At 33.5% G+C, this 15,179-nt stretch overlaps 1 protein-coding gene across 1 annotated transcript; it reads right to left on the bottom strand.

Moving 5' to 3' along the window:
• Positions 1-9,069: 9,069 nt before the first annotated feature.
• LOC131042940 (L-type lectin-domain containing receptor kinase IX.1-like) lies at positions 9,070-10,302 on the bottom strand. The gene has a single exon (XM_057976278.2). The coding sequence runs from the start codon at positions 10,300-10,302 to the stop codon at positions 9,070-9,072; it is 1,233 nt and encodes a 410-aa protein (XP_057832261.2).
• Positions 10,303-15,179: the final 4,877 nt, after the last annotated feature.

The raw sequence follows: 15,179 nt of genomic DNA, 5'->3' as shown, positions 1-15,179 counted from the left end.
CCTCCAAAAACCATTTGACTATGAAGGAGAACAAAGGGAAAATGAAAATAATGATTTTTTAAGATAAATTTCTCCCTCAAATGACCACAATATTAAAAAAAATTAAAAAATTAAATTATTTTTGAAAAATAATTTAAATATTTTCAATTTAATGCCCAAACTTAGGAAAGACGACCATATCGTTCAAACGGTAAGGAGTTAGGATTTGAAATTTTAAACACATATTGATGGTAGGGAATTGAGAAAAAATCATCATTTATTCCTCATGAAGATACCTAGGATGATGAATTTTAATTATTTGCGAGCAAGGGACATCAAAATTTGAAAGTTTATAATATAGCAAACTGTGAAGTGGGTTTAGGTAAAAATTGGTTATATGGTATAAAATGATGCTTAGGACATGCTCACAAAACTATTTCCCTCAATTCTTTGTAATTTTCAAAACTCATCCATTTTTCATATTTTAACTGACAACAACCTTGGATCACATGCTCACGCATTACACATAGACACCTATTTGGGCCTTCATTCAATGTTGGGACCAATTTGAAGTTCAAATTTTGGGTATGTAAAATATGGGGCAACACATGTGGAAACATTTAATTAGTCCACTTGCTGCCACGTGTCAAATTTATATTTTGTCGTGTTTCAACCCTTAACCATGCCATGTGTCACCTTTTAACCATGCCACGTGTCATCATCATAATACCACGTGTTATTTATGTTTTGAGCCACTTGTCAATGCACCCATGTCTTTCCCTCAACTTTCGAGGGCCATAACTTTTACATATGATGTCTATTTAAGTTCGTTCAACATGAGTTGGAAAGATCTTGATGAGGTCTAGAACAGGAAGGACTTTCCATCAACTTTAAACAATATCAATTTTTTAAGATCATCAATTTGGATCGATTGTGGGAGATCCTCCAAGATCAATTTTCCATCATTTACGTTATCATAGAATTGTCAATATTTATCATGATTTATATTTTACTTATTAAAAACATCTCATGATTTTCAATATCTTCTAACATCATATATTTATTTTCTTGCATTCCAATCTTTATTCATCTAACGATCTACCTATCACATTTAAGTCTAGACATTTTCCACATCTCATACCTTATTTCTCCTCTTAAAATCTCATATATGCCACATGAACCTACTTTCTCTCTCAAGAGGAAAATCCCATCTCATTCCTATGCACCAATGCTCTTCCTAATAGTTACAACATCTCCTTCAAAACTTTTCTATATTTTATTTTTCTTTGAAATTATGCTATATAATGCCATCTTAAGAAGGGGAAAATATAAACACCTAAAGCACATTCTCACATTTCCTCTACTAGCATCACACTAGGACTATCCTATAGTTTTTCTTTGAATATTATCTAAATGAATAATATTTATCTAATTAATCCGTTTTCCGGTTCTTCTAATGTCAAGCAACTATGTTTGAACTATTTGGTTAACAAATATAACATTCTTCCATCATTAATTTAATTAATCATTGTTATTTCATTAAGTCAAGACATTCAATAAATGTCTTGATATTATTCCATAAATTAATTAAATATATATTAATCATTTACATCCCGTGAAAATATTGTCATCATTGGTTAAATTAACTAATAAGCTTTAACAAACTTATAAGTCAAACATTTCTCTAACACATTATTTAAAATAAATAGTCAATCTTGCACATGGCTACAAGTACACAAGAGTCCTAAAATTTCCTTTTCAATCTCCACACTCCATCAAGATATGAGAAAATATCCATCATTCATCTCTTCTAAATCCTTTCCCTAATCATGTGCACTAATCACATGATGCCACTTGTAAAAATCTCACTCTCTCTTACATATGTATCAATTATATTCATCCATTATAAATGATTTAAAATTATCCACCCATCAATCCTAACCAAAATCTATAAATTGAGCATAAGACAAGCCATGTAAAAGAAGAGGAGTCAATTTCAACAAGGTTATATTATTGGATTGATAAAACCACGTTCATTTTCAATAATTAATAAAATAATCTTGAACACACCACTTAGGTCATGAAGGTTTGTGTGATAATAATTTTGTTACATTTGGTCATTGTTTTATTTATTTTCTCCATTAGAGGTGTAGTAAGGTAAAAAGTTGTGATATTATTGTTAGAGCACACCAATATACTATGGGGTGGCCTTGGGGGGGGTAATAAATCATTATATTATCAAAGGTATATGAAATAAGAACAACCACGTAAAGAACACATAACACGAGATATTATGTGAAAATCTTAGAAAGGAGAAATAATGGCAAGCAAGTTGCTTGGATCTATTGTCTAAATCTAGCCTCACAAATGAAAAATAAATTTACAAATAGATTTGAAGGCACCAACCCTCATGAGACACCAAACCCCTTGAAAATACATCATTTATGAGAACCAACCCTGAGGAAACTATAATCCTCTAACATGAGTTCTAAACAACTCGATACAAGAGAGACACCAACCTCATACAAATCAAGAGGCATCAACCTCATAACTGATTACAACAAATAACATACATGCCACTATCTAAAATAAGAATATAATGATATTAGGAAGGACATTTGTAATTTTTATTTATCATTTTGATAGCCTCTAGTCCACTAATTGTTCTACAATACATACACCACATCTGCAATGAAGGATATATTTTGATTTGCATTGGTAACCTTTGTTATGGATACATTCTCACCACCTCCACAAATGAATGATCTCCTTCACGTGTGTGCGTGTGTGTGCGCGTGCACACACACATACACACACACACACAATATATATATATATATATATATATATATACATATGGATATGCATATGCACATACATACATACATATACATACATATATACATATATATACATATACATATATACATATGTATGTATACATATATATATATATACATATATACATCTATACACATATATACATATATACATCTATACATATATACATATACATGTATACATATATACATCCATACATATGTATACATATATACACAGACACATGCATGTATGTATGTATGTAGATACATACATGTGTGTGTGTGTGTGTGTGTGTGTGTGTGTGTGAGAGAGAGAGAGAGAGAGAGAGAGAGAGAGAGAGAGAGAGAGGTGGATGTTGAGACTTGATATTTATCTCTTTTCTACAAAATACTTTCTCTCCTCTAGTCCTCTAGGTAGTTTGCAAGAACCTCATAGATATTTAGATGGGGGATAGTGAACAAGAAATTGTGGTTGTGAAGATAAAAATGTTGCTAGATGAGGAAATCAAGGAAAGAAGGTTTCCCTAGTCCCTAGTCATTGGGAAACCTATTCCCATTCTAGGAAAGGTTTAAAATATCTATAAAGTACTCTTTGGTAGATATTTGATCAAAAGTGTTTATGGCTTTAGTTTAGGTGTCAATAGAAATAACATTAGAACTCTATTTTGTGATGTGAAATCATTGTCCATTTTTTTCTGATTGTTCAAAGAAGGAACCACAAAAATTTGAGGAGATAATTTGATTTAGGGGCCCACAAAATGACAACCATTAATCTTGTGCTTAGTGGATTGGGATGTAAAATAGGTATTGGGTAGATTGAGGTATATTGTGCATGCTAGATCTAATTAAGATGTCCAATCTAATTGTTTACACATTCTTTTCAATCTTTAGACAAATTTATCTTGACATGGACACACATTTATGGATGAAACCAATAGAACCTATGAAGGTCAATTACAAAATACTCTCCCAATGAAAGTAGTAATGGTACTTAAAAGTTATAGCAAGGAAGGTATAACCCATGAACTTAGGCCAAGTTTGTACATGGACTGTCTTCTCATATAAGATGATCAAATCTTTCATCTAGGGCTAATAAACTAATGGTGATGCATGGAAATACCTCAAACCATGCTTGAGAATACTCTCAATATTGTTGGCCTTAGTAAAGTAAGAAAGAAACAACCATTTCCTAAGTTTTTTGGATAGTTTCAAGTCAAACCCCATGTGGGTTCCATTGCCTGTTCACACAATTGTAGAGCATACTTCAAGGAGAATTCTTCCAACAAAACACCCTATAAAAGTAAAATGTTATAGCCTCTTACATACAATATAAAACTTAGGGAAGGGTAAAACTTCCTTCATTGGGGAATCAAAGTCTATGCCTTGTGAAAAACATTTAAAAGAAACTTACATGCCTACATGTTTGGAGGTTACATTATGAAAAATTCACCAAACTATCAACACCAATATGAACTATTGTGTTGAAGCCATTTGAAGCCATAAAATGGACTAGCTAAAACACCATAATAAATGTGGAAGGGTTAAAGTTTCCATATGTGAAAGCTTTGGTTTCTCATAAGGATGGAAAAAAATATCTTGTAAAAAGAAACAAACCCAAGTAGAGCCAAGTCCTATCAGAAATTACGTAGGAATCAAATTGACTAAACTTTATTATCATATGTTTTTGTATATATGTGTTGGCGATGAACGAAGTACTTGTAACTCACTTAGTTTACAATGAATAACAAATATCACACATATTAAAACAAACAAAGAAAAAACAAGTAGTAAAACAACCTATCTACGTGGAAATGATGAAATATCCAACATTCCCCACTTATTACATCATTTATTTTAATTACTAATAAGAGAATCTTGAAAGCTTGTAAATTTCACACGTGTAAGAGGCTTGGTGAAGATATCAACATGTTGTTCCTATGTAGAGCAAAATTGAAGTTGAATGTTGTTTTGTTGAGCATGATCTTCAATGAAGTGGAAATGAACTTCAATATGCTTGGTTTGTTCATGAAACACTGGATTATGAACAAGCTTGAGAACACTCTGATTGTAACAGTAGAGGACCGTAGGTTGGTTTTCTAGTACCCCCAATCCTTCTAGTATGCGACATAGCCAAAATGTCTTCACACACTACTACACTTTGCAGCATGATATTTTTCTTCTATTGTAGAACAAGCAACTATGGGTTGCTTCTTACTTCCTCAAGAAATAGGACCAAAACGTAAGAAGAAAACAAATCCAGATGTGGATTTCCTATCATCAATGCTAAAAGGGTTGAGTATATTTATAGTTTCAATTTTGTTTTGAAACATAAGAGTGGCCAAATGAATAAAGATACTTTAAGTAGGAAGAACTTGCTGCTATGTGAGATACAAACTAATAGTGTGGGTTTTGCAAACTTGAAGGAATTGTATATAGAGGATGTCAATGTTAAGGAAGCGTATGAAGCTTGCCTTGATCCTAATTGTAGGAATAGAGAGCCTTGGATGGACTACATGATTCAAGAAGGTTTTCTATTCAAGGGGAATAAGCTGTGTATCCCTCGAGGCTCCATGCAGGATAATTTGTTGAAGGAAAAATATAGTGGTAGTCTTATTGGTCACTTTGGGAAGGATAAAGACTTATTCGCAATAAAGTAATTATTTTTTGTCCTAGGATGAATGCAGATGTGAGAAAGTATGTAGAGAAGTGCAAAATTTGTCAACTTGCTAAGGGAAGAAGTCAAAATGTTGGGCTTTACTAGCCATTTCCAATTCCAACCAGACCTTGGGATTCAGTAAGTATGGATTTTGTATTGGGTTTTCCTCATACACAAAGGGGTAATGATTCAATCTTTGTGGTGGTAGATATATTTTTTAAAATGGTTCATTTCATACCATGTAAGAAGACTAGTGATGCCACTAACATTGCTAATTTCTTCTTTAAAGAAGTTGTAAGGTTACATGGAATCCCAAGGAGTATAATTTCTAACAGGGATACAAAGTTTGTGGGTCATTTATGGAGGGCCCTATGGAAGAAATTGGGCACAAATCTAAATTTTAGTTCTGCATATCATCAAAAAATGGATGGTCAAATTGAGGCTATCAATAGAAGCCTTGGCGATTTGTTAGGATGTCTTGTTAGTAGTTCATTTGGAAGTTGGGATCTCATGTTGGCACAAGCATAATTCACCTATAATGATTCACCAAATAAAAGTATAGGTTTCGATGCTTTCTATGTGGTTTATGGTATGCACCCAAGGGATGTCTTTGAGCTTCATGATCTTGCTAGTGTGGAGAAGAGGATTGCAAATGGAGAGGAATTTTCCCAAGCCATTCATGATATTGAAGAGAAGGTGAAACAGAACATAGAAGACAACAACCAACAATACAAAAAGTATGTTGATCAAAAGAGGAGGCAATTGTGATTTCAGATTGGAGATCTTGTGTTGGCTCATCTTTGTAAGGAGAGGTTTCCCACAAGAATGTACAATAAACTAAAAATGAAGAAAATTGGTCCCTGCCAAGTCCTTAGGAAATTTTCTGCCAATGCTTATGAGGTTTCCTTGCATGCAGATCTACATATATCTCCCATTTTCAATATAGCAGATCTATATTAATATAAGGGGGGTGTAGAAGAGGATGGGATTGACACAACAATTTCATCTCTAGAAAATTTGCCTATAATAGTCTATGCTCCACCAAAATAAAATGCATTCTAGATAAGAAGTTGTTGAAGAAGACTTGTAAGAATGAGTATTTTCAGTATCTCATCAAATGGAGCAATCATTCCATTGAAGACGCTTCTTGGCTCACAAAGGATGAGATCAATAAACTAGGTCACTCAATGACATATCTAATGAGAAGGAGCTCATGAAATCATTCCACCTGGGGAGTCTTATGCAGGGGCATTCTATTCCTACAATTTTTGGTTTTATTTATGTTGTTGATATTTTGGTTTTTGTTTTATTTCATCGGAGTTGGGTGTTCTTCATTCTATGTTGCAGCATATCTCAAGTCTCTAATTACTACTATCACCTTGGAAAATAGAATGCAAGGGAGGTTCTTGTCTCCTGTTACCCGAGTGATAAGAATTCATTTTGTACATGGGGCTTTAACTACTTTGGGTGTTATTTTCTCCAAACTTGACAATGTTAATTGTCAGTTTGGTTTGTGTCACCAATTAGGTAGTTGTTTGGGATGGAAGTCGATAATTCTAAGGAGGATTCAAAGGGTCACAAGTTGGTTGGCCATTGGTTAGTCGACCGTTGGAAACCCCAGTGACCAGTAAACTATATGAAGGTGGCCAATAGTTGGAGGAATGGTTGGACGATGAATGTGTAACCATAGAAGCTATTTGTAGAGGAGACATTGGTCGAAGGAATGAATGCCCTAAACTTTCAGTGGACTATGGAAGATGATTGTTGAATGCTGTCAATGTGTTGATTGAGCAACCTCTGTAATTGATAAAACATAATAGTGGACATTTGTTCAATTCCCTGTCACAAATCATTAGGGGACTTTTGGATTTGAAATTCTTCCCATCTCTCTGAATGTGTATGAAATTGCAGGGTATTTTATTGTTCTTAATTTTGATTAAAGTAAATCTATTCTTTGTTTCTTGTTCAAACTGTTTCTCTACAATAAGAAGGATTGATTGAATCATGTTTGAAAGGTGAATTTGATTAAGTGGCCAGTGAGGCTTCCATCAACTATCTCAATCATTATATAATTATACCTAATTTGTGTATATGGATAATCATATCTTATCAATTTATAATTATATTCATATATCATAGTTTATATCCATGTTATTAATTTTATCACAAACTTTATATAGGTCATTAGTTTTATGATAGGTCAAAGTCATTACTTGATTAGCCATATATAACTGTACTCATTACTAAAAATTTTGAATTCTCTTATATTTCCAGTAATGAAGAATCCACACATTTTCTTGTCCATTCATCACGCAAATGGCCTCTCCATACTAATGTTTCAAGCAACTTATTAAGGTGTTCTACAGCTTGACCTGTGACTGACTGTATTTAGATTTACATTTGAAACTGATTTCTCTTGCTTAGCATGGCCAAAAAATGAAGTGGCCTTTAGTGGATCATGTTTTTGATTCAGCGTTTGCGAGTTGATTGCATCTTTAGAAATATCATTTGCTCATTCTCTTATGAAAACATTAGTTACAGACTATTTGTTTAAACGTGAATGATTTCTGTCGTATTCCTCAAAGTTAAAGTTTAGAATAATGTTTATTCATCCTCTTTAAAAATTATGCCTATATCATTTCATATAAGATGGAGAATTTATGACCAAAGTTATATTTGATGTCAAAACACAATGAAAGTTGTAGTTGTAGTTGAGCTTATAAAACCTTTATAGCAGTAAACTTGTTCACACACAAAAGACAACTCTGTTTTTCTCTTTTGCAGACACACAAAACAACTAAGTAAGATTCTATTCTAATAAATGCTAAATAAAAAAATCTCACAATAGAGTAGCTGCCTTGTTTCATGTGAAGATAATAAAGAAAATTAAATATGCATAATATATTACAAAATAAAAAGGACTGAAAAGGAATGTTGAACCCATTCGATCAACAGGCTGGACATACCACCAGTACAAGAGCCTTGCAGAAAATAAAGGAAAGACATGATTGAACAGGGGAGTGGCAAGAACAGAGAGATTACAGGATATTCCAAGTAGCTTTTCCTAAACATATTTTCTTTAATTAAAATATATGTCTGGGAAAGCAAAATAAAGGAGAAACTAAACTAACATAGCAACTGGCAATCCAATTGCTCAAGGTTGAGTAGTGATACAGAGCTCCTATGCTTCCTTTTGAAAATGCACAGCGATGGGAGCTGTGCTTGAATATGATCAGGAGGAGACTTGAGATGAATTACCTGATTGAGATATGGAAGCAAGAGACGGGAGTTCATGGGTAGGCTCCGTTCTAAATGAAGAAGGAACTGAAAGGTTGGCTCCATGAAATGCGGTATATGTTGGCACAGGTATTTCTGGAGGAAGATTAGGCACTCGATCTTCCACCTTCAACGACTTTACCACTTGCCTCATTTTGGGTCTTGCAACTTGATCTGGATGAGAGCACCACAACCCTATCCCTATCAGTTGTTCCATTTCTGACCTTTCATACTCTCCATTCAATTTCTCATCAGCAGCTTCCAAACCTTTGCCTTGACCATAAAGATCCCATACCCACTCTACAACCCTCATGTTATGCTCTTGCAAGCTCTTATCTACAGCTCTCCTTCCTGTAGCAATTTCCAAGGCCACGGCACCAAAATGTAAACATCTGATTCAGGACTTGTTCTTCCTGTGGTAACAGACTCAGGAGCCATATAGCCCAGGGTTCCAGCCTCCATTGTGGTCTGAGACAAACGATTGTGCTCCAATATGCGTGCCAAACCAAAGTCCCCAAGCTTTGCATTGAAATTGTTATCGAGCATAACATTGCTGGATTTTACATCCCTGTGTACAATACAGTGATCCCATTCTTCATGAAGATACAACAGCCCACAAGCTATTTCCAAAGCTATTTGATACCTACGACTCCAATGCAGTGGAGGAGAATCTCCTTTGATGAAAAGGTGTTTGTCTAGGCTTCCATTAGACATATACTCGTACACCAAAAGCAATTCGCCTTTCTCATGACACCATCCCAAAAGCTGAACAAGGTTTCGATGCCTTACTCGACTAACAATACTTATTTCAGAGATGAATTCTTTTAACCCCTGTCTTGACCCTTGTGAGACGCGCTTGACAGCAACAACTTCATTTGCTTCTCCTATAACGCCTTTGTACACACCTCCAAATCCTCCTTGCCCCAGCTTTAAAGTTTCACTGAAATTGTCGGTTCCGGCCTTGAGATCCTCCAGCTTATATCTACTTGGACCTTGGTCTACAAGCCTGTCAATCTCTATCTCATTGTCTTCACATGTTTGTTCGCTGCTGCTTTGCAATCTCATGACGATGGCAAACAACCTCCAGATCACAACTACCCCTGCTAAACAAAGAAATACCCCTACAATCGTCACAAGTTTTTTTTTTGGAAGACTTCCTAGTTTTGGTCTTGGTACTGAAGCTCCATGAAAGGATTGTGTGGGTAACACTGAATTTTCAGAAGAAGCAGAAATCCCTACTACAAAATCATCAGGAAGATAAGTGGAGATATCCAAAGGATGCGCGAGAATGGGATCTACTTGGGACATAGAGCTATTGGAGGCATTTGAGAAGAATATTTGCAGGTATTTTTTAATACCGTTATAATCTATGCGTGCATGCCACAGCGTCCTATAGTTTAATGGTGCATTCAAGTTCGTGTAATTTAAAGTCGGATTAGGACGATAGCCACCAACATCGGTGTAAACCTTATTGTCACTATAAAATTCAACTACGACAACGCCGACTGAGAGAGATCCATTACCGGGAAGACCGCTGAAAGAATTCACTGAGTGAGCACTTGTCGCCATTTCTTTCGATGTCATGAAGAAAGAGATTCCACCGTATGGATAAACATTAGGGCTATGGTTATAATATTTCAATACAAACTGAAAATCTGTAGTGAAGTTGTCAAGAGAAGACAGGCTAATGGACTCTGCCTGAGGTTTTGTTGGTCAATCTGTAGTGAGGATTTGTAATGTTTGTCAGATGGACTTCATGTCTAGACATTGTGGCATCATTTACACAGAGAATGTCGCTTGTATTGCAACTCCTGAATTGAGGAAAGCTGAAGTTTACGCCTGCGGACTGCCCCATTAAAATGGGGATCATTGCGTAGACCATATAAAACACAGCAATTAATAGGGCAGACCTAGCCATCTAACAAACAGCAAATAGAAAGAAAGAGTTTGATGAACAAGGATGAGAATTCACAGAACAATAACTATACAAGTTTCCGAGAGGACAAATAATTTGGTAACCTCTTCCTTTATTCACTTTGTAGGAATAAAATACTCCTGTCAAATACAGGAAAAAATCACTCCTGTCAAAAAACAAAAAAACTTCTAAGAGCCTATTCTCACCAAGAGAAAATTAGAACCACGAAGAATTAAAATATGTGGGGTAAAATAAAATAAAAGTGAACGATTTTCATTTCAATCGATCTTAGCTAGCAAGCATTTTGCGACGTCATTAGTACAACAAGATCTGATCTCATGAGTGTGTTGAAGTTATCTACAAGAAGACTTTTATTTTAGATGCATCTACCTGCAAGGCACTCTAAATCATGTCAAAGTTGAAATATTTGACAGCTAACTACTTCTCAGTTTGGATGTGAAATGAATTGTAGACAATACACATCTAGAATGCTTAGTTTTTCCACTTCTAAAAGTCTTTGCACTGATTATCCGCAGAGTCTAAATGTTTGGTTTCTCTTTTTCAGTTCATCTCCCCAGTTTCCCATCTATATACATGCATGGGAATCTAAAAGTACGATATAGCCGAAATATTGAACTTCTAATTATTGAATAGTCTTTGGTCAATCTTGTTTTCATGTATTTCCAAACGTCTCTCGGCTTCTGGAGAAAATTGAATTCCACAGAAAAGGAGAATATCGAACACTCGTAAGACATTTCAATTTGGAAAGAAATTTCCTTGCAGCTGCGAACAAGTTAGGATGCATTTGTTCACTGCCTCTGCAGTAGGATTTGGTATTTGGTACATTCTATTTAATTACTAAATTTTTTCATAGTTAATTATTTATTGTTTATATCTAACTAGTTACTAATAATTTTAGTTTTTTTTATATTTTATTTTTATTCAAAGTTATTAAAAAATTAATTATTTTTTAATAAAAATTTAATTATAATTATTATATGGATGTTGTTCAAACATTCATATAATAATTTTGTTTTATATCAGAATATTAGTAATACATGTTCTTTTAGTAATTGTCATATTCATAATAATCATAAGATTATATGATTTTTACTTGTGTTAGATGATAATTTAAGTAAGATAATAATAAATGAAAGGTTGATTCATTTTTATAGGGAAAAGAAAACATTAGTTAGAATTTTTAAAAAATGTCTTTTGTTATTATATTATTGATATAAAATTATAATTACAAATTTTGTTTACTAATATTATTTTTCATTTAGCAGTATAATGTTGGATGCCTTATCCTATAGCACCTACTTATCTATTATAGATATTTCTATATACTTACCATTTACTTCATCTAGATGTTCACAAATCACTATAATGTATTATCCCTATCCCTTAACAACTCGAATTTAGAGCTCACATTAATAGTCCATTAAAAGTATTGATCTTTTTCTTGTCACCCAATCTATGAAATTGTCAATTAATTAAATATTCTAATGAATCGGTGAAGAGAATATTGATCTGATATCAATGTTAGAGATTAAACTTGATATTAAATCTAGTATTTTATTTGAGAGAAAAGGCAATGTAGCTATTATATTGACTGAATAAATATATGGCACTAACTCATTTGACTGCAAAATCCAACAAAAATTTTCGATGAAAGATGCATAATTAGATGTTTCATCGGATAATTAAAATTTATGCCCGACGTTTAGTGTAATTTCAACGAAAGTTTCCGACAAAAGTTCATCAAAAATCGACAAAAATGTTTTTTAATAAATAAAAGTGGGCTCAACGATTTCTCTATACTTCTATGTGTATATATAATTATTTTAATCCCCATAAAAAAAAAACTTCCAGCCACAACCATAATGGGTTGTGCAAAGAATCTCATCCATTAGATTGTTTTAATATCAACCATTGGATCTTAGGGCTTGAATAAAAAACCCTAACATCTATTATGATGGAAAGTAACCCTATTCTCTCATTTGAACATTTTCTCAAGCTTTCTAACCCTAGCCTCATCCATGGAAGCCATTGTTGCAAGTTTCTCTAAAGTGTTTTGGGTTCATCAAATAAGCTATGGAGATCAAAGATTTCACCCAATCAATTCTTATAGTATTTTTTAAACCCTAGATCTGATGTAAATTTTCTCTTATATTGTTTGCAGATTTCTAAGTTGGGAAGGGGTGGCGGCCATAGGCATTTGTGGGAGATCAAAATCTCCATTTTATTTATTTTGGGTTCACACCAATTTTATTTTGAGTTTTTTTTCTTTCCCTCTTGTTTTCTTAATGTAGTGAAACCCTAGATCTATTTTTTTGCATCTTTTCTTTTTTTGGCAGATATCTCACAAGTGTGGAGTGGAAAAGAGTAGCGGCCATAAAAATTACAAGGTTTTTGTTTCCTTTCAATTTGCAGGATTTATTTATTTTTATTGTTTTTTTTTACGGGAAGGGGTTTGAAATTCCCCTCCCTTTCAACCTTTCCATGAGGACTTGCAGCCTCCATGGAGGTCACATCCCCCATGACTATGGGTTCAGCAAAATGCATGGAGGTCGCAACCCCCACCATGGGCTCTGCAGCCTCCATGGAGGTCGCAACCCCCACGACTATGGGTCATGCGGCCTCCATGGAGGTCGCAACCCCCACGACTATGGGTTTTGCGGCCTCCATGGAGGTTGCAGCCCCAAATTTTTTTAATTTAAAAAAAAAACTAATTTTTTAAAAATAAATAAAAAATATATATTATAATATAACAATTTTTAAATTTTTTTTTTAGTATATATAGATATATGCATGTATGTTTGGTTATGTTCTATATAATAATGTGGTGGTTGATTCCATTAGACAAGTCATTTTAAAGCATATTTGAAAAATAAGACGTAATGCTATGTTCTCTAGAAATTATTTTTAGACAACTATTATTCTATGGCTTTACTCTGACATAGTTCTTCAGGTGGCTTCTTTTTTCTCACAGTTCCAAGGTCTATGCAAAAGGAATGTGGATGCTATGAACAATCTTCACCAAATCAAGGAACATATCGTTCATTTTCAGACTTTGTACGCCCTTGATAAAAATAAAGGAATTTTGAAAGTTATGGGATGATTTGTATCTCTCTTTAGGTCATTCTTTGATTAGTGTGTATTGTATTGTGTTTTATTATAATTTAAGCTACCTGATGGTAGCTATATTCTTGTAATTGAATTGTTTCAATGAAAAAAAAAATAAAGTTTAATTTTTTATAATAAATTTCAATAGTTTAAGTTCAAATTTATTTAAACTAAATAAATGACCAGTTAAGAACAATCAATGACTAAATAAATGACTACCACATGACTAAATAACAACAATCAATGACTAAATCAATGACTAAAGAGACATTTAAAGAGACATTGTAAAATGTTTTGGGATTATTTTGGATGAATTTTTCGTTGATTTACTAATGAAAATCTGTTCCAATGACCATGCCACTATTTGATGATAATTCATTGGAATTTCGACGTATATAAATTTCATCAAAATAGCGACCAAAATTGTTTGGGTGTTTCGTTGGTAATCCGACAAAAGTTTGTTGATATAACAACAAACGTTTGTCAAAATTTGGAGTCAAATACAGTAGTGTGGTAGCTTATAAGATAGTGCCTTCATAAAATTATTGAAATCCTTATTGAACAATTTTAACTCTATAGTTATAGCTTGTTTTAATTAAAAATAAATATTCAATTAAATGTGTTACCATTAATCCAAGCGAGGTGGCATAAGTGGAAGAGTTAAAAAAAATCTAACAAGGAAACTATGATTAAAATACTAGAGAGTAGAACCACACTATGAAGACAAGAGTGTTGTAATCTATAATTACTTTTTGTCAAGAGCATAGCACAAGGGTAGGATGGTATAATCATATACTTTAATTCCACACCTTAATATAGTTGACAACACTCATAATTCCATAGAAAATATTCACAAGTAATGGGACAACTAGGAGATCCAATGAATTGAGTAGTCGAAAGGGCCACTTCTCTCTTGAATAATGAGGATGAGGTTGAAAATTACATCCACTAAACTCCATAACAGCCCAAACTACACCCAAACACAAGGGACAAACCCTCACTAGTGGTTCCACTACAAGGGGCTATAATCCCTACATCAATAAAAATGAGAAACAACCTTTTTATGAAAAATGCACACTTCCCAACTTAATAGATGGAATACTTCTAATCAATGGCACTGAACAACATATCTTTACATGGGAAAATTCAACAATTGAAGTGCAACAGGTTTTGCATCCACATTTTGCATAGAATAGAGACCATGAATACCTACTATCCAACAACATTAACTACAATACACTACAACAGTAAAATTAGACACTAGTGCCTAGAAAGAATGTAATGGAAATTACTCAACTTTCTAAAAAATATGCTAGAGTTAAAAAAAGGTGCCAAAATCTAGAAAAATGTGTTGGAGTTTAAAAGATACATAGTGAATGGATGAAAATTTATATGTTTCATACCT

The sequence above is a fragment of the Cryptomeria japonica genome, chromosome 5 (assembly GCF_030272615.1).
Source record: "Cryptomeria japonica chromosome 5, Sugi_1.0, whole genome shotgun sequence".
Classification (NCBI taxonomy): domain Eukaryota; kingdom Viridiplantae; phylum Streptophyta; class Pinopsida; order Cupressales; family Cupressaceae; genus Cryptomeria; species Cryptomeria japonica.
This window is presented reverse-complemented; position numbering and strand designations above follow the sequence as displayed.

What these genes read in the sequence shown, in the direction of transcription:
- LOC131042940 (XM_057976278.2), bottom strand. Translation starts at nt 10,302, where the DNA reads ATGGCGACAAGTGCTCACTCAGTGAATTCTTTCAGCGGTCTTCCCGGT.